Here is a 25,823-nt window from a genome sequence, read left to right as displayed (position 1 = left end):
GTATTCGCGTTGAAACGAACTAATAATTTTTATTTGAGCAAGTGTCATCAAAGCGTTTTTATAATATTGGTAATTTTAAATTTCACACCGGCACGCGCTTAGACACTCCTGTCCAGTTTTCCGAGCGTATCATGGCGGCGCAGATGGCGGTAAATTCGGGTATGAACTATATTTCTTTCAATAAGTAGCTTAATAATGCTGATTCCTAGTGGTTTATATTGATTGGTATTTCACAGATAAGCACGAACAAATTTGCATTTTATTGCCAGTTTTGTCGCATGTCATGTTTTGACCACATGGTGGTCGATCATTCAAGTTCGGGCTGCTACGCTAATTTAGCCTAGCCTGTAAGTGAAGGTTTGGTCAGCTAACGTTGCCGTGGGTTAAACAAGTAATTAATTAGCAAACACGTTTACACCTGGCATTAACACATGTTTACAGTAGAAACGGTGGCATACGAGCAACTAGACTACTGTGAGGCAACACCTGTTAATTGGGTCAGCAGACGAGTTGAACGTATTTGGAAACAAAATTGAAACAAATCGGGAACAATCACAGCAATTATTTGTTATTACTGCCTGGTTTGTTGTACTTCTGTGTTTTGTTTAGTTATCCGAAGAGTTTGTACTACTCTAACCAAAATTTACAAAGTTTCACTGAATAGTACTTCTGTTTGTTTACTGAATATGTATGGTGTGCATCTGATGTTGTTGTCTTTTTGCCCATATTTATTTTTATTCGTTTTCTGATTTTATTTGACATGCTCGAGCTAAATAACTAAATAACTAAGGCTTAACAATTTAAAACCCGAGCCAACTGGCTTGATTTCTTTTAAAAACACGGGGAGGAGGTAATTAAATTCTTCTTAAATTCTTAAATTCTAAATTCTTGCTTGTGTTGTACGTCGCTTTGGATAAAAGCTTCTGCTAAATGAAATTGCAGAATTGTAGAATTAGCAACGGAAGAAGACATGACCCTAAACTAACCAATAAGTTAGTCTAAAGTAAGTTTTTTCACTGTACTTAAAAAAAAAAGCATCTGTGGAACATTTCTTTGACTTTTCCCATGTTTTTTTTTTTAAAGAAATCACTCAAATTTCAGGTTCAAAGCCTTAAATAGTTTGAAAGGCATCTGAAAGCATCACAAAGAAATAAATGTTGCCCTGGGTTTCAAAGGGTTTATCTACAATAGCAAATGCAAAAGATAAAACTTTTATATTGAAGAATAATGTAAGTGATAATGTTAATAGTAAGGTAATTTCGCTGGTACTGTCAATAACATGTCAATTGTTTTTGTCAGTCTTTATAAATCTGTATGGTGTTTACATCAGCATAATTTCTGTTCTAGTCAACATCATGAAAAAAAGTCACTGCCCAACATTCTGTCCTGTCAGTTTATTAACAATGATTCAGTTACATTTTGACTCTTAAATTGCCAGAATAGCACTTCACTCTTGCCACTTTTGAGCTCAAGTATGATTGCAGGATTCAGCAGAGGGAAATCAGTCATTAATGGCACGTATGTTATATAACATCAGATATACAAAATGCATAATGCGAGAGATTCTAATGTCAAGTTTGGTTATAACAAACAAGCACGATAGTTGTGATGCAAATCTGTTCTGTGCATGCTTGATATGAGAATACATTTGAAAACCTATTTACCTACCCAGGAGCCAGTCTGTGGGGGCCGCTGAAGGAGTTGTGGGAGACAGTCGATGGAGCGGTGTTGAGGAGACAGCCAGAGAGCGTCCACCTCCTGGACCTGCAGCTAAAGAAACACAAACCGCACTTTCTCTCACTCTATAAGAACCCGGTGAGATGCTGTGTGTAAACATAAACACATAATTGGCAATGAAACATACAGATGCATGTTTGATAGGCAGTGTGACTTTAATGTTAATAATATGTGGTCTTTTCGTAATCCTCAGCCAAAGAGTGCAGAGCAAAGAGAGAAAGTGCGTAAGGCCAGCACAGAAGGCATTGCCATCCAAGGTCAGCAGGGGTCCCGGCTCCTTCCAGAGCAGCTTCTCTCAGAGGCCTTCATCCTCAGCGATTTGTTTGATGTTGGAGAGTTAGCAGCTTTGGAGCTTCTCTTAGCAGGTAAGGTGGACTCAACAAAGAGATATGACTTGTAAGCACATTTATAAAGGAAGTTATGTAATAAATCTAGTGACTATGATTTGGATAGATGAGTTGCAAAGAGGCTGACATGTCGCACTTATTGATCTCTGAATAAATGCATCTGTCTCTAGGTGAGCAGCAGCAGCCCCATTTTCCAGGTCTGACTCGAGGTCTAGTAGCTGTGCTGCTCTACTGGGATGGAAAGCTTTGTGTGGCTAATTCCCTGCGCACACTCATCCAGTCACGCCATGGCAAGACTTTCACCCTGGACCTCAGGTAATAATGCTGTCTACAAGTAGTACATTCCAGCAATGACTCTTGTTTTTAATGGTCTGCATGATGAGCATATTGTTGTCCTGTTTTTCCCCCTTAATATCCATGTTTCATTATTTTTCACCTGTACTGTTGTCTGTTTCCTCCCTCAGCGGAGAGCTGGTTGCTTTGACAACACGTTTTACAGATGAACTAATGAGCCAGGGTCTGACCAAACGCATCCTTACCTTGGTGTCAGAGATAAATGTGACACGCGAGTTTGAAAAGCTGCAGAAGGAACGCGGCCTGGGCAATGAGAAACACAGGAAAGAGGTGAGAGCAAATCTTTTATTTTAATTTGAAACTGAGATAATCAACTATTACAATATGTTCATTTCCAATCATACTTGACGAGTGCAGAGCCAGTAGCTTTCTGTTACCACCAAAGAAGAAACACGGAGTAGAAGAATAGAGGGAGCAGAATATGGACAACATCTAACTCCCTCTGTTGTCTCCAGGTCTCCGACCTCATTAAAGAATGCAGACAGGCTCTGGCAGACAGCCTGTTTTCATGGACCTGCCAATCACCTTTGTCTAAAGATGACACTCTGGCCCTTATTGGCCACCTGGAGACGGTGACGGCTCAAGCTGATGGCTCATTGGACAGTGTGAATCTGGCTCTGGTCATGGCACTACTCTACTGCTTGGACGTCAGCTTCATTGAACAGGGAACAGAAGATAGAGAGGGTGAGAAAATTTGAAATTCATATTCTATATGATTAACTTAGATTGGAGTTGTGGGTTAAGTCCACTAAAAAACAAACATACTACTTGTAGCTCTGCATAATATTGCTGTTAGCTTCAGTGTTTTTTTTCTACAGCAAATGAAGGATTGTCTTTGTATTCCTCTAGATCTGATCCAGGCTCTGCCGTTGCTGACTGAGAGGCAGTATGTGTCTGCAGTGCACAGCCGTCTGATGGACGGCCAGCCGTGGAAGCTTCCAGGTCTGCAGGCTACGTGTCGACTGGCCTGGGCTCTGTCTCTGAGAGTACTTTCACAGCTGCCACAGGGATGTGGTAAGGTCCTTATTTCTTCACGGACTTGCATTAGATATATTTGTTATGCCATTAAGCTCCTTGAGTAAAACCTTTTGAAGGAATAGGAGGTCTCAAAGATGGTATGTGTTTGTGCTTTGCAGCCCTGGTTGAGTTCACTGAGGCAGATGAGGCTCTGGCTGACCAGGCTCTAGTGGGCGATGTCTTCCTGTTTATGAAGGAGGGCATCCTGGGATGTGAGAGTTTTGGTCAGGAAGAGTTTTACATCCGCCGCCTCCATTCACTCATCACAGACTTCCTGGCACTCATGCCAATGAAGGTTAGAGATGCCACAGGTGTCCAATACTCATGTTTGTGCTTAAGTAAGAAGTTGACTAATATGGTTGTCATCGTTATTTTTCTGTGTAGTTATCATGTTATTTTGCTGCTGATAAAATGATTTATTTAACACCTTTTTGCTGTCTCTGTAGGTGAAGCAGCTTCGTAATCGTGCCGATGAAGATGCCCGTCTGGTCCACATGTCCCTACAGATGGACAGCGAGCTTCCATCATCGTTACGGAAGGACTTAGACCACCTCATGATCCTCGTCAGTGTTTTTTGCACACACACATAGACATTTACGTATCAGCATCAGCAACATCACCTTTTACATTTTAATAATTTAACTGATACCATTATTCAGAATGGTTGCACTCATCAAGTCCTTAATGAGCAAAATTAAAAGCAAACTGTAGCAGAAGTGTGTGAGGACACTGTGGGTTTGTGACAGAGTTGCCTACTGCTTTGTCTTTCCAGATAGGAGAGTTTTACAGTAAGGACTCATTTGGGCTTGAGTTGGGTCTGGAGTTTTGGTGTCCCACAGAGTCTCTCCAACACACCTCCCTGCAGGGATCCTACCTGGGAATGGCACTGCAAAGGCCGCCACATAAACAGGTAAGAGCTGCTTTTTCAGGAACCTGGTTACACACAAAAAATTCAGTTTCTTCTCACACCAAGAATTGTGATAAAAGGTATAGAGAAATTCCAAAATGTTGAATTTGGATCAGTTGGACTTTGGATGTCTTAAATTAGAGTTCTTTAGTATTGACTTCTTTATGATAAAAGTGTCTCTTTAATGTATGCTTTGATGCAGGTGGTTCTGTCCAAGTTTGTACGTCAGATGGGAGACCTCCTGCCCTCCACCCTCTATATCTCATATCTCCGTATGCTGAAAGGGCTTGCCAATGGTCCGCAATGTGCCCATTACGCCTTCAGCCTGCTGAAAACCAACGGAGCCACACACAGTAAGAGCAGACTGTTGGTGTAACATTAAAGACTAAACAAGTTAATATTATTTGAGTTAATAAGAATAAACGGATAAATATATATGGCAGGAATTAAAAATATGATAGAATTCCAAATCCTAATTAATTTAACTTTACATTCGAGTGATTTAAGCATCAGATTCTAAAAGCTTGTTGCTTTAGTTTAATACTGATCCAAATGAATATCAACTCACTTCATGTACATGTATGCAGGTGACAACATCCAGGGAGTTTCAGGCAGCCCGGTGTCCTGGGAACATTTCTTTCACTCCCTTATGCTCTACCATGAGAACCTGCGACGAGACTTTCCAAATCCAGATGCAGCACACTACCGCCACCCGCCACTGAGGGGCATCACTCAAAGAGAGCTGGAGGGACTCACGTCATTTTTGCAGTTGCTCACCACCATCATTACCTGGGTATGGTGCGACACTCACTGGAAGGATGGGCATATCTGGTTATGTGCTGACATTATGTAGATTATAAAACAACATTAAGGTCAAGATTATCATGAGATTAAATTTTTTTCAAATTCCTTATATACTCCCCTTGTGTCTTGGAAAACTAAAACTGTCAGGTTGCTAAGATTGTTTCTATGTAACTATATTGGGCTGTGTTGTGAATGATGCTTTTTTTTCCTTATGTAGAGTGAAAATGCTCGTCTGGCATTGTGTGAGCATCCTCAGTGGACCCCAGTTGTAGTGATGTTGGGGTTGCTACAGTGCAGCGTTCCTCCCATCCTGAAGGCTGAGCTTCTGCACTGCCTCGCAGCGTTTGGGAAGTCACCAGAAATTGCTGCTTCACTCTGGCAGTCACTGGAGTACACACAGGTCAGCCTATATAAATTGCAGTCCAATTTTATTTGATTTTCTAAGAAGAAGGAGAGCCGGCCATGTATGAATATAATTACCGCAAGTTTGTCATTTGATTTCAATATACGTATATATGTTCAGGATCGAGTCTGCGAAGCGTTCCTATCTAGCAAATAAAAGCAGGCTAACAACAAAACTGAAAACTTCAAATTTGATGTTAATCATATATCTGAGTGGCTGTCAAATTTTTCAAATTGTGGGTGTGCTCTCTTTATATATATATATATATATATATATATATATATATATATATATATTTTTTTTTTAATCTAAAACAGTTTATTTTTGTATTGTTGTGACGTTGTATTGCAGCTTGCAGGGTTGTCAGATATTCAATTTTTGATCAGATTTAAAGTTTTGTAACTTCATATTCTTTTTCCACAGATCCTTCAGACAGTGCGAGCCCCAGGACAGAGGCAGGGAGCTGGAATTGAGGTGAGTTCTTTGTGGTTAGTGGATGTGATGCTCACTACTCAGCCTAATTTGAAGCAACGTTTGACTCGTTCACTGTCTCTCTCAACTTCATGATAGACAACTAAGATGGATCATTAGTTGGTACAGAGAGCAAGTAGAGCAACTGTAGCTGTCAGGATGAAATTTAATTAGTTTGCATTTTTACATTTGACTGAAACCCAAAGGGAATATTTTCAAGCTCCGCTTGTGTTGTGATACCAAATATTGCAGACAGAAAGTGAATGAGTTCTTTGATATGTTGGGATTACATTAGCACATGGGTTTAATTGCTGTAATTCAGTAAAAAACTAAAGACTAGAAATTGACTTGAATCTCTCATAAGTTCGAAAACCTTTTTGTTCGTAAGCTATATAGCCTGTAAAAAGCTGTGTAACTATTTCATTTGGTTCATCTTTTTGTCATCTGTCTCTCTTCATTTATTGGTATAAATGAGACTCTTTTCTTATCTTAGACGAACATTTGGCTGACAGACTTAGCTGATTTGTTTTGTTTTGTGGCCCCCAGGTGGAGCTGAATGAGATCGAGTCCAGCTGTGAGGAGTATCCCCTGACAAGAGCCTTCTGTCACCTGATCAGCATATTGGTTGAGAGCAGCCTGCCCATTAATTTAGGGGCAGGGCTACGCGTCCCAGGCTTTCAGCCCTACCTGAACTTCTTGCGCGACTCTGTGTTCCTCCCTTTCCCCACCAGAGCGTATCGCCGGCCAGCTGAGAAGGTAGAGTCCTGTGTAGTGCACTCTTGGTGTCTTTACATCTGAAGACATGTAGCTGCAGCATGCATGTATGCTCTTTGAACAACATATCCATCTATTCATTTGTTTTTTTTTGTTTTTTTTTTCATATCTGCCGTCTCTTAGTGGGAGGTTGCCGATGCAGTCCTGGAAGTTTTCCACAAGCTGCTGCGGGACTACGAGCCTCAGCCGTCAGACTTTGTCCAGGAGATGGTGGAGCTGCAGGGTGAGCAGGTCGCGGCCCACAAGCCCCCCGGCCACAGCATCATGTTCCACCTGCTCAACGATTCGCCCATGCTGGCGCTGTGCCTCAGCCTGCTGGAGGAGGGTGTACGCCAGCTGGACACCTTTGCACTGTTCCCTGGTGAGAGAGCATATGCAGCTGCTGTAAGAGACCAAGAGAGCGCTTTTGTATGTGTGTGTATGTGTGTGTGTGTGTGTGTGTGTGTGTGTGTGTGTGTGTGTGTGTGTGTGTGTGTGTGTGTGTGTGTGTGTGATTTTTTTTCTGAGAACAAGCTCCGTTACTTTTCTCCTACAGGTAAGAAGCACTTGGAGTCTGCGGTGCTGCACTGCCTGTGCCTGTTGGACTTGGCCCTGCAGAAGGAGGTGGTGTTCATGGACCTGCTCAGGGAGAGCCAGTCCTCCCTGCTGGTTTCCCCGTTAGAGCAGCTCCTCCAGGGGGTCAGTCCTCAAACTCGAAGGGCAGATCACATTGTCAATATTGCCAGGTATGGCATCCATGTTTTAATACAAACTGTGATATTGAGACCATAGCTGTGATTTTTGTTGTCATTTAACATTTCTATCCTTCTCTGCAGATGACTGTTTAAGGATTGTTATATTCAAGAAAAAAATGAAAGGATTATTTTTTTATACTTTATGTTGAGCTATGTTTATCACTTGCAGGTATCTGTACCACAGCAGCTCCAACCCAGAGGCTGCCTTCCAGAGTGCCAAGATCCTGCGTCGGATTGCCAACTACCCCAACATTCAGACGAGGCTGGTGGGAGATTTCACACACGACCAGGTATACAGATCTCAACCCTAATGAATGAAAACTTGTTTTCCCACAAAGCTTCAGGATATTTCAACAAATTATAAGCAGTAAGCAAAAAGGTTTAAAGAAAATCAAAATGGTCGAGTTTTATTCTTTCTTGTTTCTGTACAATGTATTATTTGGTACTTCATACCAGTGTACCCATAATGTACGCTGTTATATCTACATTGTAATGTAATGCTATTCTAATGACTGGAAGAGGCTACAGTTTAAGGTGTTTTTTTGTTATTTTTTTAACTTGATTCACTTAGGTGTGTCTGTATTTGCGATCTCCACTGTGGTGATGTGTGTAACTGTTATTTTGTTTGAAGTTGACAACATTTTTTGTCTTTTTCCCTCAGACTGTGAGTGACAAGCTTATGGCAGGTTTTGTGGAGTGTCTGGACAATGAAGAGGCCGAGGAGGGAGCTGAGAACGCAGATGGTGAGAGACACTTCCTTTTTTTCAGCCTAATAATAATAATAATAATAATAATAATAATAATAATAATAAATTTTATTTATAGAGTGCTTTTCACAATGCTCAAAGACGCTTTATAGAGACAAAAACAAAGTCAATTAAAATCAGTTAAGCATACTGAATAAATAAATATTAAAAACTGCTCTGTCCTGCGTTTGGTTTAAATCCTGCAGAAAGCTAAGCCTGTGTATCATAACTGTCACTTTCAAACTCAGTGACTTCTTTACCCCCAAACTTCCAGACTCAGACTCACAAAAGAAGGTTGCAAGAATCCGACATGAAACCCAGATCCATATGCTGAACCTGCTCATCACCTCCTTGGAGCTGAAGACACCAAACCTGGCCCTGTATCTGTTGGGCTATGAAGTCAAGAAGCCTGTCTCCTCTACCAACCTCCAGGACCCAGGTCAGGCCACAGCTTTAGCCACTGGCATGTTCAAGTTTTAAGTTCTGTTTTATTATAATCACGACAATTACATAGAAGAAGTCGTTGGTTCTAAAAATCCTTGGATCTCAGGCTCCCTCCAACAATGCTAAATAAAAGTATGTATTTATTTTGGTGGCTGATATCATTTTTAGCAATATTTATGGGGTTCTGGTTCGGATTAAAAAGGGATCAGGTGACTTGACTTTTATCGTGTAGTTTACTGTGCATTCGTTTGTTACAGGTGTGTTGGGATGTCCACGAAGCTGCCTGCATGCCATCCTGAGTCTGCTGCAGAGAGGCACTGAGAAGAGATCAGGACCTGTCCTCACACAGCAGGCCCCACACCTGGCTGAGCTCTGCTACCAGGTACTCTCCATCCTCTTTTTAAAATACACCTTCATTTTTGCATTTTATGCCCAGGAGGTCGAATGCATACATTATATGGCACTTGCATGTGAGTGGATTGTTTTCTTACTTGCATTTCGCTGTCATTGTTTCCCCTTCTTTAAGGTGATCCACCAGCTGTGTGCCTGCCCAGACACATCTGGACCTACCATGCGCTATTTGAGGACCAGTCAGGACTTCCTGTTCTCTCACCTGCAGCATCTTCCCTTCATCCTGCCCAGTGAGTACACGGTCCATGCTCATATCCTCAGCTCTAAAATATATATTAACATAAACATTATGGGTGTGATGAATGAAAAGCATGAAACCAAGACGCAGGAAGTGCAAAGCATTAATAGGAGTTATAAATGTCAGTGTGGAATGTGTGTTTTGATAAAAAATATAATGAAGGTTGTTTCTTTCTTTCTCATTGCCTTGATTTTACTTCCTGCTCTCCTCAGGTAACCAGATCGCTGCCCTCTCTCAGATGTCTTGGCTCATGAAAACAGCTGCCATTGAGCTGAGAGTGACATCACTGAACCGCCAGCGCTCACATACACAGCGCCTCGTCAGCCTCCTGTTGGATGATCAGCCGCACACTCAACACACAGGTATATCTGTTGTTATGCGTTTTTGCAGGACTTAAAATTCTGATTAATTCTCCAAGTATTAGGTGTCAATAGGTATATTTTCAAAGGAAGAGTACATGTTTCAATTTATACACACTTTTTTAGACAAATGAAAGAATTCTGGCCTAGATTTATTGGTTTGAAGGACCGTAAAATTTTACTTTGCCTGGCGATACTTGAATGATTGATGAATAGACAAGGTAACATCCTCACTGGCACATTCAAAATCTCAATTACTATGACTACACAACAAAACTAGTATCCAAAAGTAATCCATAAGCCCAAGAATCTCATATTTTTTTCTTTTCAGTTGATGGCGAATCTGGAATGGAGGAAGAAACCAGATCAGTCAGTGGGTTTCTGCATTTTGACACAGTTTCTAAAGGTGTGTGCTATCTCAGTGCAGTCAGCATTTAAAGATTCTTCACAAACTTGACGTTTTAAATTATGTTTGCAAGCTGTTATTCAAGTCACTTGTTCTTTTGGCTGTCACTTAAGTCTTGTTCCTCTGATTTTGACTTTTACTCTCATCTTGTCCTTGTTTGATGCCATCAGTGCGCAGGAAGTTGCTGAGTGTGCTGGACGCCATCGATTTCAGTCAGGATATGCCTGAGCTGCTGCAGCTGGACTTCTTTGAGCGTACACAGATAGAGCAGGTGATCTCTAACTGTGAGCATGTTAATGAGCAAGGACACACAGTGTGCAACGTTAAGGTGGGTCTCCAAGTCAAACAGTGAATCACCTCTGTTGTGTAGTTTCAATTTTTTGTGTGTTTTATGTTCCATCGATGTCATACTTTGTTGTAATTTCTTACAGTTGCTGCATAGAGTGCTGGTCGCTGAGGTGAACGCTCTGCAGGGAATGGCGGCCATTGGACAGAGGCCTCTGTTAATGGAGGTATGTGAACTAAAACTAATGGGACATTTTTGTGTAATTTAGCAAGATGTTTGTCAGGAACAAACTAACGAGAAGCAAACGTGCAGTCTCCAACCAGTACTAGGATTTTGAAATGACTTCCTTCTCAATTTAGTGATGGAAAACAATCCAGCATTTTCCATCACTAATACAGTGAATCTTTTAGAGATGAAAGCCTGAGATTAAAATGTCTTGCTTTCGTTTATCATTGGTGTGTGTGTCCTTGTAGGAGGTGAACTCCATCCTGCAGCAGGTGGTGGAACGAAATCGTGTCCGTAGGAGTTTGAGTGCAAAGCGACATGCGCTGCGTTCCTGGAGGAGCCTGGTGGAGACGCTGCTGACCGCCTGTCCAGCTGATCTCATACCTGCTGACGACAGGCAGCTCATTATCAGAGACTTGCTGCTAGACCTGCACGATAAGGTCAGTGAGGATGTTTGAGGGTGAAACTACTGTGGCAATAATATCTAATGTTTGTTTGTTGATTGAATCAAAGTAGAGAAAACCTTTTTAGTTCATGTAGGAGATGACAAGATTTTACTTACAATTCCCAGGTTCTTTGAACAAAAAATCTAAATGTTGTTGCGTGATGTCCAGGTATTATCTGAGGACGCAGCAGGAGAGCTGATGCCCATTGTTGCCGGGGCAGTCTTCACTCTGACAGCCCACCTCAGCCAATCAGTCCTCTCTGAGCAGCAGCAAGGGGCGGGGTTAGAAGCATCCTCTGGCTTTGCCTCCATCGCCAACTCGGCCCTGCACCTGATTCTCCGTAAACTGCTGGACTTCATCCTTTGTACTGGTAAGTGACGGCATATGACCCAAATTTCGCGCATTAGTTATGTTGCTGGGATAAACCTTGGTCAGGTAGGATTTAATAATGTTGTGTTTTACACTTGAAGGAGGTGGATACCAGCGTCTGCGTGCCCACTTGTATGGCTCTCTGTTGTACTACCTTCAAATCGCCCAGAAACCTGAGGAGCCGGACACCCTGCAGACAGGTACAACACAGACACATTAGTTCAGACAGTCTGGGAAATACGTGGGGATCATATTGTGCATTTAAAGCATGATAAGGTTGTTTGATATGGCTGTATGCTGTTTTTTTATTCCTTTTCTTTTCATGGAGACATGTTCTGTCGCCCACGCGGGAGTGTTAGACTGTGACAGTTGGCTCTGCTCTGATTGGCTCAGTCTGATTATTTCAACCTGTCAACCTGAGTGAATTGATTCTCAATCATGCAGATCAAAGTTGCCTTAGAGATGAATGTGTTTGTGCCTTTATATTGCTTGCTCTGCTTTGTTATAATGACTTGAATATGCCTGATGAGAATCTCTGTTAGATCGAAATGTTGCACATGTTGCAACTTTTAATACAGTATGCTGCTCTTTTGTCTGATTCTTGCTTTAGTTAGATTTTTTTCTGTCATGAAATTCCTGGAAAAAATTAAATTAGAAAAACTGTTTTTCAGGCCTAGAAATGGAATGTTTTGGAAAGGTTTTAAATAGACATTGTTTTGGCTATCATCTCAGTTATACTCATAAAGTACTCAAAAACAAGTCTATAATTATTTGAAATATGTTGTGTTAAAAATCTAGTGCTGAGCTGTGTGAATGTTTATTGGATCTTTGTTATTTATTCTCCAAAAAGAGGCGTGGACTTGATATTTTGTTTAGTAGCTTGATATTTGTGCCGTTGTGTTTTATCGGCATATACAGCCAGTTGGCGGCAGGTATGTCTAACTTGTGAGTAAAGATAGCAGGTTGCTGTTCCCCAAATGGCTGAGAGGTGCATGTTCTTAGGCCTACCGATTTTAAACTACTTAAATAAAGTCGTGATAATGGGATGGAATATTATGGAAAAATTTATGTGAACCCTGTTTTTTGATCCAGCATCTGTAAAAGTTTTTTCGATGTATGTGCCCTCCATCATGCTTGTTCTTAAGCATGACGTGGACCTTTTATTATTTCACAGATTTTATTTGCTGAAATTGTCTGACAGTTTTAAAAATGCTATAGAGCAGGATTTTCTGGTCCTTTTATTTTGTATAATTGCACAGGGACAGAGTACAGATGTGTTGTGGTCATCTGAGAAAATCTCCCTCTCTGTCCCTCCAGCAGGGAAGGCAATGTGGGAGAGACTCACAGCACCTGAAGATGGTTTCTCCAAACTGCAGCGAGAGAATCTCGCTATCATTGAGAATTATGGCAAGGCTCTCATGGAGGTGGTGTGTCGGGACGCCTGTGACGGCCATGAAATCAGCAGGGTAAGAGCCAAACCATACAACAATATGACTCATATACTTTGCCATTTCCAGCCTCATACTGACATAATGCTAACATGGAGGAGTAGGGTTCCAAAAAGTAGAAAAACCGTGTTTTTAAAATGAAAAATAGACTTCAATGTAGATGGAATTCTAAAGCTCTGTTGAGAAGCTAAATATAAATGAGAGAAATTCGGTTTAAATAGCTGAGACAAATAACTATATTTTTTGAGCATGTTGCCAGGCTCTTTGTCTTACTGTCAGTTCTTGCTTTGTCTCCTCTGCCTGTCTGTCAGATGTTGGCTCTGGCAGTGCTGGACCGGATCCTGTCCATAGACCGTCAGAATCAGTGGCTGGTTTACGTCTGCAACAGTGGCTACCTGCGGTCGCTAGTTGAGAGTCTGAGACAGGATGATGCCGCCCTGCAGAGCCTGCTCACACCTCAGCCACCACTCCTCAAACCACTCTACATCTATGAGAGCAAGATGGTGAGCAGATGTGCACTCACACAGACACACTGTTTTGCACTGTTTTTGATTTTTCAAAGACTTCACTCCACAAGCCCCATAGGACCAGTAACATCTGTCTAAAGCCTGTGTGAGTGCAGGATTATGAGTGTACAAACCCTGCTGTGTTTTTTCAGGCTCTGCTGACTCGTGTGGCGAAGACAGGTCAGGGAGCTGTGGAGCTGCTGCGCTGTGGGCTGGTTGCACAGCTGATAGAGTGTCAGGTGTTTGACATGGTGCCCGACAGCGATGCACACAGGTATGGATGTGCAAAGGGAAGGAAAAGAGCGTTGAATTAATCCCAAGAGTGGTTTTTTTTGTTATTTTTGGGGGAAAAAATCCCCAAAATAAGAAAAGTTCTTACAGTCAGACCTGACTTCTACCAAATTATTTTAAAGAATAATAATAACCATATACTGGGATTATAATTCCTCATCAAAGCAATACAATTAAAACTTTGCAAGTGAGTATTTTTGCATTACTCAGGTGCATTTAACTGACTTTATCATCTTTTTCTCTTGTCCAAATGATATCTATACTAAAGGTGTCTATTTATAATATCACTTAAATGTTTGTCTTTTTCCCTGGTGGCCTACAGGGTGATGAGGGACCCATCAGGCTTCATCCCCAGCCCCATGGACCGCTACAGGCAGATTCTCTTACCAACATTAAGGCTCTTTCAGGTGATCCTGACTTCTACCACCATGAATCATCAGCAGGGGGCAGCACAGGTAAGCACACAACTAGTGTATCACAGACAACTCTTATCTTATTCATTTTTCTTTCATCTTTGTTTTCCTTTTATTTTGAAAATCGTAACAGTCATTATGTCGTTAATGAGTCCATTATGTCATAATGATGCTCTTGTGCCTATATTGACCTTTGTACAGTCTCGTTTTGGGTTAATGCTTGTTTAATTAAGTATGTGTATCCTGGACAACTTGAATTTGTCCATTTTTAGAGCAAAACAGTGGATTGCCAAAACAGAGAGTTGTTGGCTAGCTTTGTTAAACATACACATCTTGGTGGGGTTTGTGAAAATGACCATTTTAGAAACAGTACTTATTCACTGCTCTCTGTTTGTGTGTGTGTGTGTGTGTGTGTGTGTGTGTGTGTGTGTGTGTGTGTGTGTGTGTGTGTGTGTGTGTGTGTGTGCATGCGTGTGCGTGCGTGTGCGTGCATGCATGCGGCCATGTAGGTCCTGCAGTGGCTCATAGTGCACGCAGACACCATTCAGTCCCTGTTGCGCTGTCAGGAGCTCAGTATGGGGGCTTTGCAGGAGCTCTCCTTGCTCACTGGCATCATCAGCAAGACGGCTCTGCCAGGTATCTTTTCTTTTTATTCACTTCCATTATATTTTCCCATTTCCACTGTGCAAACCACACATTCACATTGCAGAGACTCAGTTTTATCATATACTGCTTGGTCTCTCAGGTGTCCTTGAGTCGGGCGGGGATGTCAACAGTGCTGCTGTTATGGAGTTCCATGGTCACATCAACAGATTCCAGGTTAGATAGCTGCCTTTTTTTTTTTTTTATTACGTGTAATATAGATGTGTTTTTGCTGTCATCTGTATCCCAGTTAATGCACTCGTATGAATCATACAGTTGGTAATGCACCTCTTCGTTTTTTTTAGCGTCTCTGTCTGTCCCTGCTTGGCCGTCTGGCAGGGAGTGAGCGGGAGCGGTTGCTAAAGCAGGCCGAAATTGCTACACCGGGAGACTCAGCAGAAAGAAGAGAGGAGATGGAGGTGGCCATGCAACAGGTCTGACTAAACGCATTCTGTTAATGCAGTGACGAGTGTCTGGTGAGGGTAGTTTTGTAGTTTTGATATTTTAATTCCTTTAGCAGTGTACTTTATTTGATCTCCTTTAAATGGAAGCAGTGCCTCTCAGCAAGAAGTTACCAAGTATACCTTTCACATATTCCAGCATTATAATAGACAGTGGGGGGTAAAACTAACATTGAAACAATGTGTGCATCCATAGTTATGATTTTTCATCAGTGTCCTATTGTCAGTGACCTGAGAAGTGCTGTTCTCTGTACCCAGGTGTGTGCTAACATCATGGAGTACTGCCAAACGCTGCTGCTGCAGAGCTCAGCCCAGGCCCAGTTCAGCATCTGCCTCTTCAGCCCGTCAGGCAGCGAGCCAGCTGGCAGGGATGGAGGACGACCAGGTCAGTGATACTCTGCCCATACTAAAGAAGAAGAGGATGAATTTGACCCAAGTTACTGTATACTGTGTGAACAAGCTGCAGTTTTCTTTTGGATATTCTAATAGCTTTTATATTAATCAAGAAATCCAGAATCCCCTGAGGCCTTTTTAAAATATAAAATATTTTTTTTTATCACAAATGAGCTTTTCATTTCCAGCAGCACTCATCCACTTCTACAATATGACACTGATCCATGGCTGTTTTTTGTTTTTTAAGATCTCTCTTCCACTCTGCCATCAATGGCTTACGCCCGTGCCCCCAGCCTCGGTCTGGTTCTGTACCTGCTGAAAAATAGCGCTGCAGATTTCTTCAGGTTCCACCAGAGTCACAGACAAAGTTTGGGCAAACTGCAGAGCCTGGATCAACTGCCCCCAGAGGAGCTCAAGGAGGTAATGATGGACCAATATGGTGTTTTCATACTGAATGCGATGTGAGCATTGCGTGCAGTGAGTTTACATACAAAGTCAATGCAAAGACACAAATTAATGCTGGGCAGCACAGTGGATCTGTAACAAGGTGGCGGACACATGGAGCTGCACTCAACATCAGGACTGTACAGACACAGACAAATTAGGACTTGGAGCACTCAGAGATAAGTGAACAAAGCTATTACTTTACATGATAAGCTGTGAAAATATACCTGTGTCTTGTGAGAGCTATTTTTGTTGAGTTGCTTCTCTGTAAAAGGCTCTTAGTAATGTTAATTAAGCTGGTCTGTTATTGTGGAAAGTAAACAAAGGAGGGCGTGCACTGCACTGCCATGATAGTCTGATAAAAAGAGTGTTACCGTCTTGGTTTATGCTGCTTCGGGGCACGGAGGCTTCGTGTTTGCATCCAGCCATCTATTGTGCTTCACTGCAAACCAAGTTAGCTGCCTCTCCTTCCTAGCACAATCACAGCTGTTGAGGGCAAATTTTCGTGAGATGCAAAATGCTTCACAAACAGGGCCCGTATACACGCGAGTAACGCAATGCAAACTTTTTTATAGCATTCTGTGTGAACAGCAATACACTGATTCACTCTGTCTCACACTCACCACATGGCTGCACACGTGGAGAAAACTGTTATTTATGCCTCCATGTAGGCGGCAGCCATGGAGTGCGTTGATTAGAGTTTGGTGGTCAAAAGTTAAGGTTACTGTGACCTCACAAATCACATTTTTGGCCATAACTCAAGAACTGATGTGCTAATTATGGCAAAGTTTCACACAAATGTCTAAAAGAATAAAATGGTGACAGTTGATATCCAAAAGGTCAAAGGCCAGCTTCACTGTGACATAATATTGTTCTGCAAAAACACTTTTCTGGCCATTATTCAACGTCGTAACTCTGGAACAGAAGGAGAGACATTTGGTCACATACTGGATTGGTGACATTATTCCTAGGTGCACATCTTGAGACTGTGCCAATTGTATACAGAGAATAGATGAAAAGCTACAAGTTGACTGGTTGGCAGAGGCCTGTAACGGTGAGGCGGCAATTTTAGTGTCCCTCACAAATGGTAAATTTTAAAAGTGAATGTAAATAATGGTATTTATACAAAATAACTGTTATTTTTCTCTGCATCGTATTGGCTCCAACATGCATTGTCTTCAGTCGTAACCACAGATGTCTTCTCTGTAGCTGTGCCAAGGCCTGGTGTCAGGCCCAGGAGGGGTGGAAAAAATCTCATCAGTCCAGAGGAGCTTGCTAGCCAAGAGACGACTGGTCCAGCTTATAAACAACAGAGCCAAGCTGCTGGCTCTGTGCTCCTGTATCCTTTGGCCCTTTGCAGGCACAGTTGTAGCCACAGGACTACTGTTTTTTTATTTATTTTTTTTTAATGTTGTTTTCTACCTTTTCAGCACACCAAAATTAAAAATCAACTCATGTATTGTCCATCACTTGTTAGCGGTCTTTGGGAGTTCTCTCCAGTAAGTTGTAAAAACACCATGTAGAAATGTCACATCATGAATTGCTGTAAAACGCCTTGACAAAAGATTCCTAAGATGTTATCGAGACTTGTTTGTTTGTGTTGTGGCGCCACCTGGAGTATTACCTTTTGCATTGTACTCCCTCCGATCCCAAGGACTCCCTGATGCCTGGAACTAGTTTGTACAGATCGCGCCTCACAGATGGTGAGAAAAGATATTACAGATATATTCACATTTTTTAAAAGTAGACCTTACATAAAGAACAGGTTGCAGACATAGTTGGGAGTACTTGCCTGCAAAGCCATTGTTTCTACCTCCAGGTTGTGGAGTTGAATTAACTGAGCTTTAATATTTATGTTCTACAGACTCATTTGGTGGATTGCAGGCAATTGGAGGTCGTGGCCTTGGTCTGTCCCGAGTCAGCCAACAAGACCTAGACCTGGTAAGAAGAGTCACAAGCAGACATGAACATGTTTACGCCTTGAATGCTGCTCTGACAAACATCGTGTGGTGTATCTGTTTCCATATGCATGCTACCACCACATTTCTGATTCCATCGTCTTGTCTTCTGTTTTCGTGACTGCAGCTGAAAAGCGACATGACTGCAGGTTTTGGAGAGGCTCTGCAGAGGAAACTGCTGGAGGTGGAGGGCTTGTACAGCCAGGTCCGCTCCCGCTACACCTTCATCCAGGCCTTGGTTCGCAGGATCCGTGGTCTGCTCAGACAGCCAAAAAGCTGAGACACACAAACACACACACACAAATACAAAGACTGTTCAAGACTCTCATTTTCATATTATCTGAAAATCTCTGCCAAGCAACATCGGAAAATTTACTTCAGTGACTCCAACTTTGTCAGGTTGTTTTTTCTGGTAACATCCCTCCTTTTTACTGACTTACTTGCAACCCCTCTTTTGAATATTGTGGGATGTTAATGCTGTTAAAGCACATGGTGCATTGTCTGTGAGAGCCCAAAATATGTTTTACTAACATGGTGCAAGGAGCATTTCCCAAAGAAGTGGGAAAAAGTCATTTGTATACTTATTAAATTTATACTTGTTAAGATGATATTCTTTTGTTTGATCTGACAGATTTTTTCTTGTTGTGAAAATAAACGTTTTCTAAATCTAACCTAAACCACACCAGTAATTAGCAGAATTTTTTATATTGTCTATAGTATGCCAAAAAAATCTTGGTATAATAATTAAAGGAAGTCATGGTATATTATGTAAAAAAAAGGTCATATGCCAAAAAAAATGTCTTGGTATAAGTTTAAAAAAATCTTGGTACAGTATGTCAAAAAAGTCATAATATAGTATGCCAAAAAATGTCATTGTATAGTATGTCAAAAAACTGTTAAAGCATAATAAGTCAAAAATGTTTTGGTACAATAGGTAAGAAAATGTCAAAGAATAGTATACCAAAAAAGGTCATAATATGGTATGCCAACAAATGTTTTGGTATAATAAGTACAACAAAGTATGTTAAAGCTTCCAAAAAATCATAAAATGTCATACTATAGTTTGTCATCTAAAAAATCATAAAATTATCATGGTATAGTATGTGGCACAAAAATCATGAAAACATCTTTTTATAGTGTGTTGTCCAAATATTCATAGTATAGTATGTTGTGCAAAATATCATAAAAATGTCATAGTATAGTATGTTGCTCAAAAAATAAAAATGTCATTTCATAGTATGTTGTCCAAAAAGTCATAAAAATATTATAATACAGTGTGTCACTCAAAAAAAAAAAAGAAAAATCACATCGTGTAGTAATGGTATAATAATCTTATAGTATGTCGCTCCAAAAAATAATGAAAATGTCGTACTATAGTATGTCATCCAAACATCATAGTATAGTAAAATGCTCAAAAAAATTGTAAAAACATAATACTATAGTATGTCATTAAAAAAAAATCATAAATAGAATGTCATCTAAAAAATCCTAAAAATATCATAGTATGGTATGTCACTCAAAAAAACATGAAAACATCTTTGGATGGTATGTTGCTTTAAAAATCATAAGAACATCATATTATAGTATGTCATTCAAAAAAAGCATAAACACTTCAAAGTGTAGTATGCCATCCAGAAAATCATGAAAACATCAGTGTAGTGTGTCCCCCAAAAAATCATGAAAACATCAGTGTAGTATGTCCCCCAAAAAATCATGAAAACATCAGTGTAGTATGTCGCCCAAAAAATCATGAAAACATCTTTGTATAGTAATTTGTCCAAAAAAATCATAAAAACTTTTTACTATAGTATGTCATTCAAAAAGTCATAAAAATGTCATATTAAGGTATGCCAAAAATATGTCTTAGCACAGTATTTCAAAATGTCTTGGTATAATAGGTAAAAAAAAAATATATATATATCATAGAATAGTATGCCAAAAAAAATCTTGGTACAATACGTTTAAAAAGATGTAATGGTAGGCTATAGTATGTCAAAAATGCCTTGGTATAATAAGTACAAAAATGTCATAGAATAGTATGTCCAAAAAAAAGTCTTAGTATAGTAAGTAAAAAAAGTCATAGAATAGGATGTCAAAAATGTCATAGTGAAAAAAGTGGATTGCTCACATGCACTCAGGTGAGAAAAGTGTATGAATAGAAAAATCCCTCCAGTGACATTTTCACTTTGTTGGTATTTTGTCGTTGTGTCACCATGTTTTCTTCAGAGGGATTAACATGTCAGCAAACAACTACTGACCAAACTTATTTTTACGTGCTTGTCTGAGGTGACTCATTGTGAAAAATTTCTTATCAGGAGAAGCAAAACAGGGAACCAAAACAAGACGTTTCTTTGTGAAAGTAGTATCACAATGACTGGTCTGACCAGAAGTGTCTTACTGGTTTAAATCGCTACACTGTAAAATCTGACGAGTCGGTGTTACTTAAAAAAAAAAACCCCAAACAAACGGATATAAGTAGATATGGTTCACTAAATATAACTATTAGTCTTCAGTTATGTTTGCTTTATATCTAAATGTTAATTTTACTTAATATTTGGTTGTATTTACTTTAATTAATAAAACAGAACTTGCAGAAATTCTAACTCCACATGCAAAATCAGAGGCATTAAAAATTCCTTTGTCATGAAACAAAATACATAAAACTTAAGTAAGACTAACTTGGTTTACTTAAGTTTCTAACAGAAAAAAAGTGAACCTCACTGTATTTTTAAGTTGCAACAACTTCACTAAATTAAGTAAATGCAACTAAGTTTTAGTTAAATTGTAATAAGATATAAAGCAAACACGACTTAAAGCCAATGGTTATATTTGCTCACCTTTTTAAAGGCTGTCTGTTTCCTATTTTTTTTTAAGTAACACCAAACTTTCAGATTTTACAGGCTATGATAACACACAGGGCAAGTCATTCAAGCAGCAGTGTAACATTACAAACAAGCTAGATCGTATTTAATCTCTTTTTATTTTCCTTGAAGGTGCACTTTATGCGACTGTAAAGTGCGTAGATTCTCAAACCTTTGGGGAGGGGGATTAGAGACATAAAAATCTGGATATACATTCAGATCTTACAGACAGGGAAGTTTTGTGCTCTTCTCTTTATTTGAGTACTGAGGAGGGGAAAGACTTCCGGGGGATAAGACTGCGGTGAGCACCAGCATCGAGCACAGGGAATAACGCTGCAAACACATTCATGTGAATACACACACTCCGTCCTGCGCCGGGAATGGCTGCTGTCACACTGAAGAACCGAAGGTGACACGTTTGATGAGTTAGTGGAAAAACATCTCTCAGAAAAATAAAAAGATCTACCTACTGCGCTTCTGAGTTGACAGTCAGGGAACAAATTTGTGCTACTTTTAACAGATCATGCTTTTCATACTCTATAAATTACTTTAAATAATAAAATTAATTACAGCATTAAAAACACATTTACATTTCTCGCACCAGCTTACTATATTTGTGATTGTTTTGCATCTAAATAGAAAACCTGAAGATCCCCGTTCATCTTTCTGCACATGAATTAAGGTCCATGACAAGCATTTACCATTCATCCTCAGTTTTACACATGAATTACCATCATCCAGGTTAGAATACACATGATTGCAGTACGGCATTTTAAAATAAACGGCACTGTCTGGGCTACAGGGTTGGGCAAAGTATGACAATACATATTGTGAGACCACGGAGACCTTGTGACCTTGTTATGTTGTTTCTGCTGAAGTCGCTTGACATTTAAAGGGGCACTCCACAGATTAAATACATCATATCACTTTACTAGTCATCAGTAGTGGAATACAGCTAAATGCATTTACTCAAGGATTGTATTTAAGCACAAATTTGACGTACTTTTACTTGAGTATTTCAATCTCATGCCACTTTTTTCTTCTACTGTACTTCAAAGGTGCGTTTTTGTAGTTTTTACTCCACTATTATTTAGTAACTGTAGTTTCTAGAGTTGTTGCTTTCCTTTTTACTGTGTTAATTTATTAAATTGAAGTGAATTTTTTCACATTGAGTTGGTTTACTATTTATACTTAAATACCTTTCCCTGATTGTACTTACATGCTTTTACGTAAGTAACATTTTCAATGCAGAACTTTTACTAGTTTGACTATTTTTACAGTGTGGTGGTAGTACTTTTACTTAAGTTAAGGGCCTGAATACTTCCTCCCCAACTTGTCATGGACAGATGTGAAAACCTTTGTGGCTCAGCAGGGAGCTTTGTTATGACATCATTAGGTTATCTTGAGTTTGAGTGCAAGACTTCAAATCTGGCAGAAAACTTGGTATTTCACAGGCAGTGAAGGCCCAACTTATGTCATTATTGAGCTGCATTAGGAATTGTAGGAGTGTTTTTTAAGCTGCTTCAATTTTGACCAGTTTTCTTGAAAATGGATCACAATATGAATTGCCATACGATGGAAAAACCTTAAGGGACTATTAATTTCTTCTATGGTCAGCTGCCTAGACTAATTTGCAAATCAAACCAGGTTTAAATTAGAACTGGTTTGATTTAATACAAAACCACTATAGGACAGGTGCAAAGCAGACATATCAGCCAACATGCATCCAGACTTTGATTAGACAGTTGATACATTTTCACTGAAGGATGAGAGAGGGAGATGAGACCATCGATATCTAACCACATGATGATTTTCCCAGTTGTGGATCAAGCAAATAAAAGGACAAAATACTGTAAATATTTTATAGCGTACTTAGATGTTTTCTATGTTATCAAAACAAAGTGTGGGATTGATTTCTGTACATAAAAACATAATTCCTTTTTTTTTTTGATAAGAAGAAAAAAAAACATTTATACTGTACATGTACACAGACTCGAGTTTCAGCACCAGACTTCAGTTTGCACCGTCCTTTGCTTTGATTCACATCCTGTACAGGGCGCTGTGTACGTCTGTCCACTGGCTCAAGAGGAGCTGACGTAGTTTAAAATTCTATGAAGAGTTTTTGTGCTGTCCTTCATAGTGGCTGTTTGAGGAAGTCAATCAATCCCGAGGCCCCTCTGCTCTCGTAGTGATTCCACCCGACGTGTCCTTTAGTAATCCAGCACAGCTCCAACAGAAAATCAAAAGTCCTCCTGTGAGAAAATCCACAAAGAAACAGGAGAGTGGCAATAAAAGGCAGCTTATCCAGCACTGATTTTTCCACTTTGTCTTTAAGGTTTGAGGACAGCATGGAGGGTGTGCATTTTATATTTTGTGCGTGCAGTATACACCTGCACTTCCTGTCTTGTCTTGAGCAATCCAACAGCAGCTTGCTTGTCGAAAAAACGCCTTTATGAGCTATCGGTACCCACTTCTTGTGTGTTGTTGTTGTCCATCGTGTTGGCGTCGTTGGTTTGAGGGCATTCTGGCATCTCTCCCACTACTGCCACTCGAATCACTTTGAGCCAGCGCTGTTTAAGCTCCTCGGATTCAGCAGCAAAGTTGTGGATGGACTTGGACTGAGAGAGGCGAAAGCTGGCCGGAGGGTCTGTGGGCCGGGCGCTGTCGTCCACGCAGTATCCCAGGAGGGGTATAGTACACTGGGCCTTTACATCCTGAGGGGAACAATCAGGGACAGAGAGAGAATGTCGTCTGCATGGGTGGATTTTTTAAAGCATACCAGTAATAAGTGCTTCATTTTCTTGGTATTTTACCTGCGGAGCTCCGTAGAGATAGAGCACCAGGCACTCCTTCTCGGGGATGACGCACCACACCTTCTGCCAGGGTTTGTTCTTCTCACAGTACTGCAGGAAGCCACACATGATGCTGCTGCCGCTGAACTGAGCCGCCTCGATCTGCACAGGGAGGATGACCGCAAGTTAGCGCAAGATCACTGAAGCACGTCTGCCTATCGATGTCAATTAACTTCTTATTTAGAAAACCCTTATGGGGATCCCTCATGTATTTATGAAAGCATCAAAGTATCCTCTTCACCTCCAGGATGCCCTTCTTCCTGCCCTCGGTTATCCTTTCTCCAGTCAGGATGGAGAAGCAGTCTCTGCAGACTTTGTTCACTTTGTTGCCGTCATATTCAAGCGCCACCTTGTTGTCTGAACACTTCCAGCACACCACCTGTAAGAAAGAAGAAGAGGCGATCTTCGTCACTCTCACAGAGCCAAATATTCAGCTATTTGGGTATTTGTTAATCGGGTAGGTATTTGGTTTTCAATTTAGGTATTATGCTATTTTTTATTTTATTTTCGATTTATTTATTTTTTCTCTCTCTCTCTCAGGGGTCAGGATTCCATCCCCTTCATCCTCCCTCATCTGTGAGGCGCTTGGTTTCTCCCCACCTGACTGTGAAGCCGTGAAGCGCATTCTCTCTGACGGTAAAGCTCTGCCGCGCAAGGTATAAGTAGGCACAGTGTTTGTCCCCCGAGACCAAAGCTCAGATTATTTGCTGTTGATCAATGCCAAAGCTCTGCAGCCCAGAAAATGGTATATGGGACAGCTTTACCACTCTTTAAAAAAAAAGTATTTTTGAGCATCACTGAATTTAAGCTACAGTTTTATTGAATTATTCAGGCCTTTTTGGAGGTACTTTGCATTTGATTGCTAGCAGACAGTTTAAAGGGGAGAAAGAAAATGGCAGGAGAGAGGGACGGAATAATTTACAATAAATGTCACTTGCTAGAATCAAATTGGTAATGTTTCTATTACAAATTTAGCATTTTTGGACTCTAAAAAATACATATTTTTATGAGGACAGTGGCACTCTAACATTGAAGAGTGCTCAAACTTCCTTACTGAAAGCTCACATATTATCCATAATTGTTCCATTGTACTGGGAACTGTAAAAATGACAGTGAAAAATAGCAGGGCACTCACAGGTCTTAATATTACGCTGATGAAGGTTTTGTAACTGACAAGCACTCATTTTTGTTTGTGTTGCCCATGCAAAATAAGAAAATGTATTTATGAGAGTGTTCTTACTGTACAAGTAAAATCTTGCACTAAAATCCAAAAGTTTATGTTAAAAATTGGGGAGAGGGTTATTAGAAAGTCTGACTTTGTTTTCAATGTGTTGGCTTATTATTAAGGATATTGCTATATTTCTTGTTTTTTGGGTTTCAAGTCTCTGGTATTTCCTTCCTTTGCTGCTTTTCCTTCATTTACCCAGCTACATACCGGCCCTGCATCAGCGTCTTCAGTCCTCCCCTGCTCCTCAGTTTCTCTCAGCCAATCAGCTCCCTGCCTGTTCAGCCTCACCTGAGCTTCTACACCCTTGTTCTCCACCTGCATCCTCTCATCACTCTAGTTTGTATTTAAGTCCCTGTTTTCAGTTCAGTCTTTGTTGAATCCTTTATTTGTTTGATGTTCAGCATCAGAAAATTCAACATCTTCTCATGTTCAATCTGCATCTCTTGAGCTCTGAATGTGTACTAAACCACCTCCATGGATACTCTCAGACATTATTGTACATGCATTATGCATGACATAACAGCATCGAGATTACTTACATAGCCGCAGGCTCTGCAGTGGTGTCTCCGCCGCGTCAGAGCATTAAAAGGCTCTTTACACTTCATACACATCGTCACTTCATTGTCGCGGATCCAGCGAGGGGCGCGTTTCCCCAGCTCTGCATTCTAGAGCAAAATAAAAACAGACTCAGTGAAACAGCTCAGACGCTGTCGACTGTTAAACTGTGTGTACAGCTTTGATGTGACACTGACCGACACTTGCTCCACATCTTTCAGTGCGTTCTTGAATGACTCGTTTTTCTGTTGGAAGATCTCAATAGTCTTCTGGAAAGCCTGAGGGAGAAAAAC

The 25,823-nt window shown here is 40.5% G+C and overlaps 2 protein-coding genes across 11 annotated transcripts in view; one reads left to right on the top strand and one right to left on the bottom strand.

The window, feature by feature from the left end:
* Positions 1-3: 3 nt before the first annotated feature.
* nup205 (nucleoporin 205) lies at positions 4-18,711 on the top strand. Of its 2 annotated transcripts, none has more exons than XM_042495960.2 (42): positions 4-159; positions 1,673-1,815; positions 1,931-2,102; positions 2,255-2,399; positions 2,549-2,708; positions 2,894-3,122; positions 3,288-3,452; positions 3,575-3,750; positions 3,902-4,018; positions 4,228-4,365; positions 4,565-4,715; positions 4,950-5,155; positions 5,384-5,566; positions 5,993-6,043; positions 6,587-6,796; positions 6,938-7,175; positions 7,350-7,539; positions 7,718-7,838; positions 8,210-8,291; positions 8,569-8,733; positions 8,996-9,120; positions 9,265-9,379; positions 9,600-9,749; positions 10,078-10,152; positions 10,323-10,480; positions 10,584-10,664; positions 10,912-11,103; positions 11,278-11,479; positions 11,580-11,678; positions 12,799-12,944; positions 13,238-13,429; positions 13,585-13,706; positions 14,046-14,178; positions 14,646-14,772; positions 14,882-14,955; positions 15,084-15,212; positions 15,498-15,624; positions 15,880-16,052; positions 17,286-17,415; positions 17,651-17,779; positions 17,941-18,017; positions 18,162-18,711. In XM_042495960.2, exons 1-42 carry the CDS (start codon positions 132-134, stop codon positions 18,312-18,314), a joined length of 5,979 nt encoding a protein of 1,992 aa, XP_042351894.1. In that variant the 5' UTR covers positions 4-131; the 3' UTR covers positions 18,315-18,711. The 2 variants fall into 2 exon arrangements, with proteins under 2 accessions (XP_042351894.1, XP_042351892.1); XM_042495958.2 differs by having other exon boundaries at positions 12,796-12,944.
* Positions 18,712-20,995: 2,284 nt separating this feature from the next.
* The window catches only part of fgd4a (FYVE, RhoGEF and PH domain containing 4a), a 98,880-nt gene continuing 94,052 nt past the window's right edge, over positions 20,996-25,823 (bottom strand). For all 9 annotated transcript variants that reach the window (XM_088080096.1, XM_088080098.1, XM_088080097.1 and 6 more), the window contains 5 exons: positions 25,728-25,808; positions 25,515-25,640; positions 23,989-24,126; positions 23,709-23,849; positions 20,996-23,609 (listed from right to left, as the gene is read on the bottom strand). In XM_088080096.1, the coding sequence (XP_087936222.1) occupies positions 23,346-23,609; positions 23,709-23,849; positions 23,989-24,126; positions 25,515-25,640; positions 25,728-25,808 (750 nt within the window). In that variant the 3' untranslated portion in view covers positions 20,996-23,345. The remainder of the gene's footprint in view (positions 23,610-23,708; positions 23,850-23,988; positions 24,127-25,514; positions 25,641-25,727; positions 25,809-25,823) is intronic.

Source organism: Plectropomus leopardus, chromosome 7, assembly GCF_026936395.1.
Source record: "Plectropomus leopardus strain MGB_pleo_1.0 chromosome 7, ASM2693639v1, whole genome shotgun sequence".
Lineage (NCBI taxonomy): Eukaryota > Metazoa > Chordata > Actinopteri > Perciformes > Serranidae > Plectropomus > Plectropomus leopardus.
This window is presented reverse-complemented; position numbering and strand designations above follow the sequence as displayed.

Excerpts from the sequence above, each read along its gene's own strand:
- nup205 (XM_042495958.2), top strand. The coding sequence starts at position 132 with ATGGCGGCGCAGATGGCGGTAAATTCGG. Across the intron at positions 15,213-15,497 it reads TGGAGGTGGCCATGCAACAG|GTGTGTGCTAACATCATGGA; the intron begins GTCTGACTAAAC and ends CTCTGTACCCAG. Across the intron at positions 17,780-17,940 it reads CAGATCGCGCCTCACAGATG|ACTCATTTGGTGGATTGCAG; the intron begins GTGAGAAAAGAT and ends TATGTTCTACAG.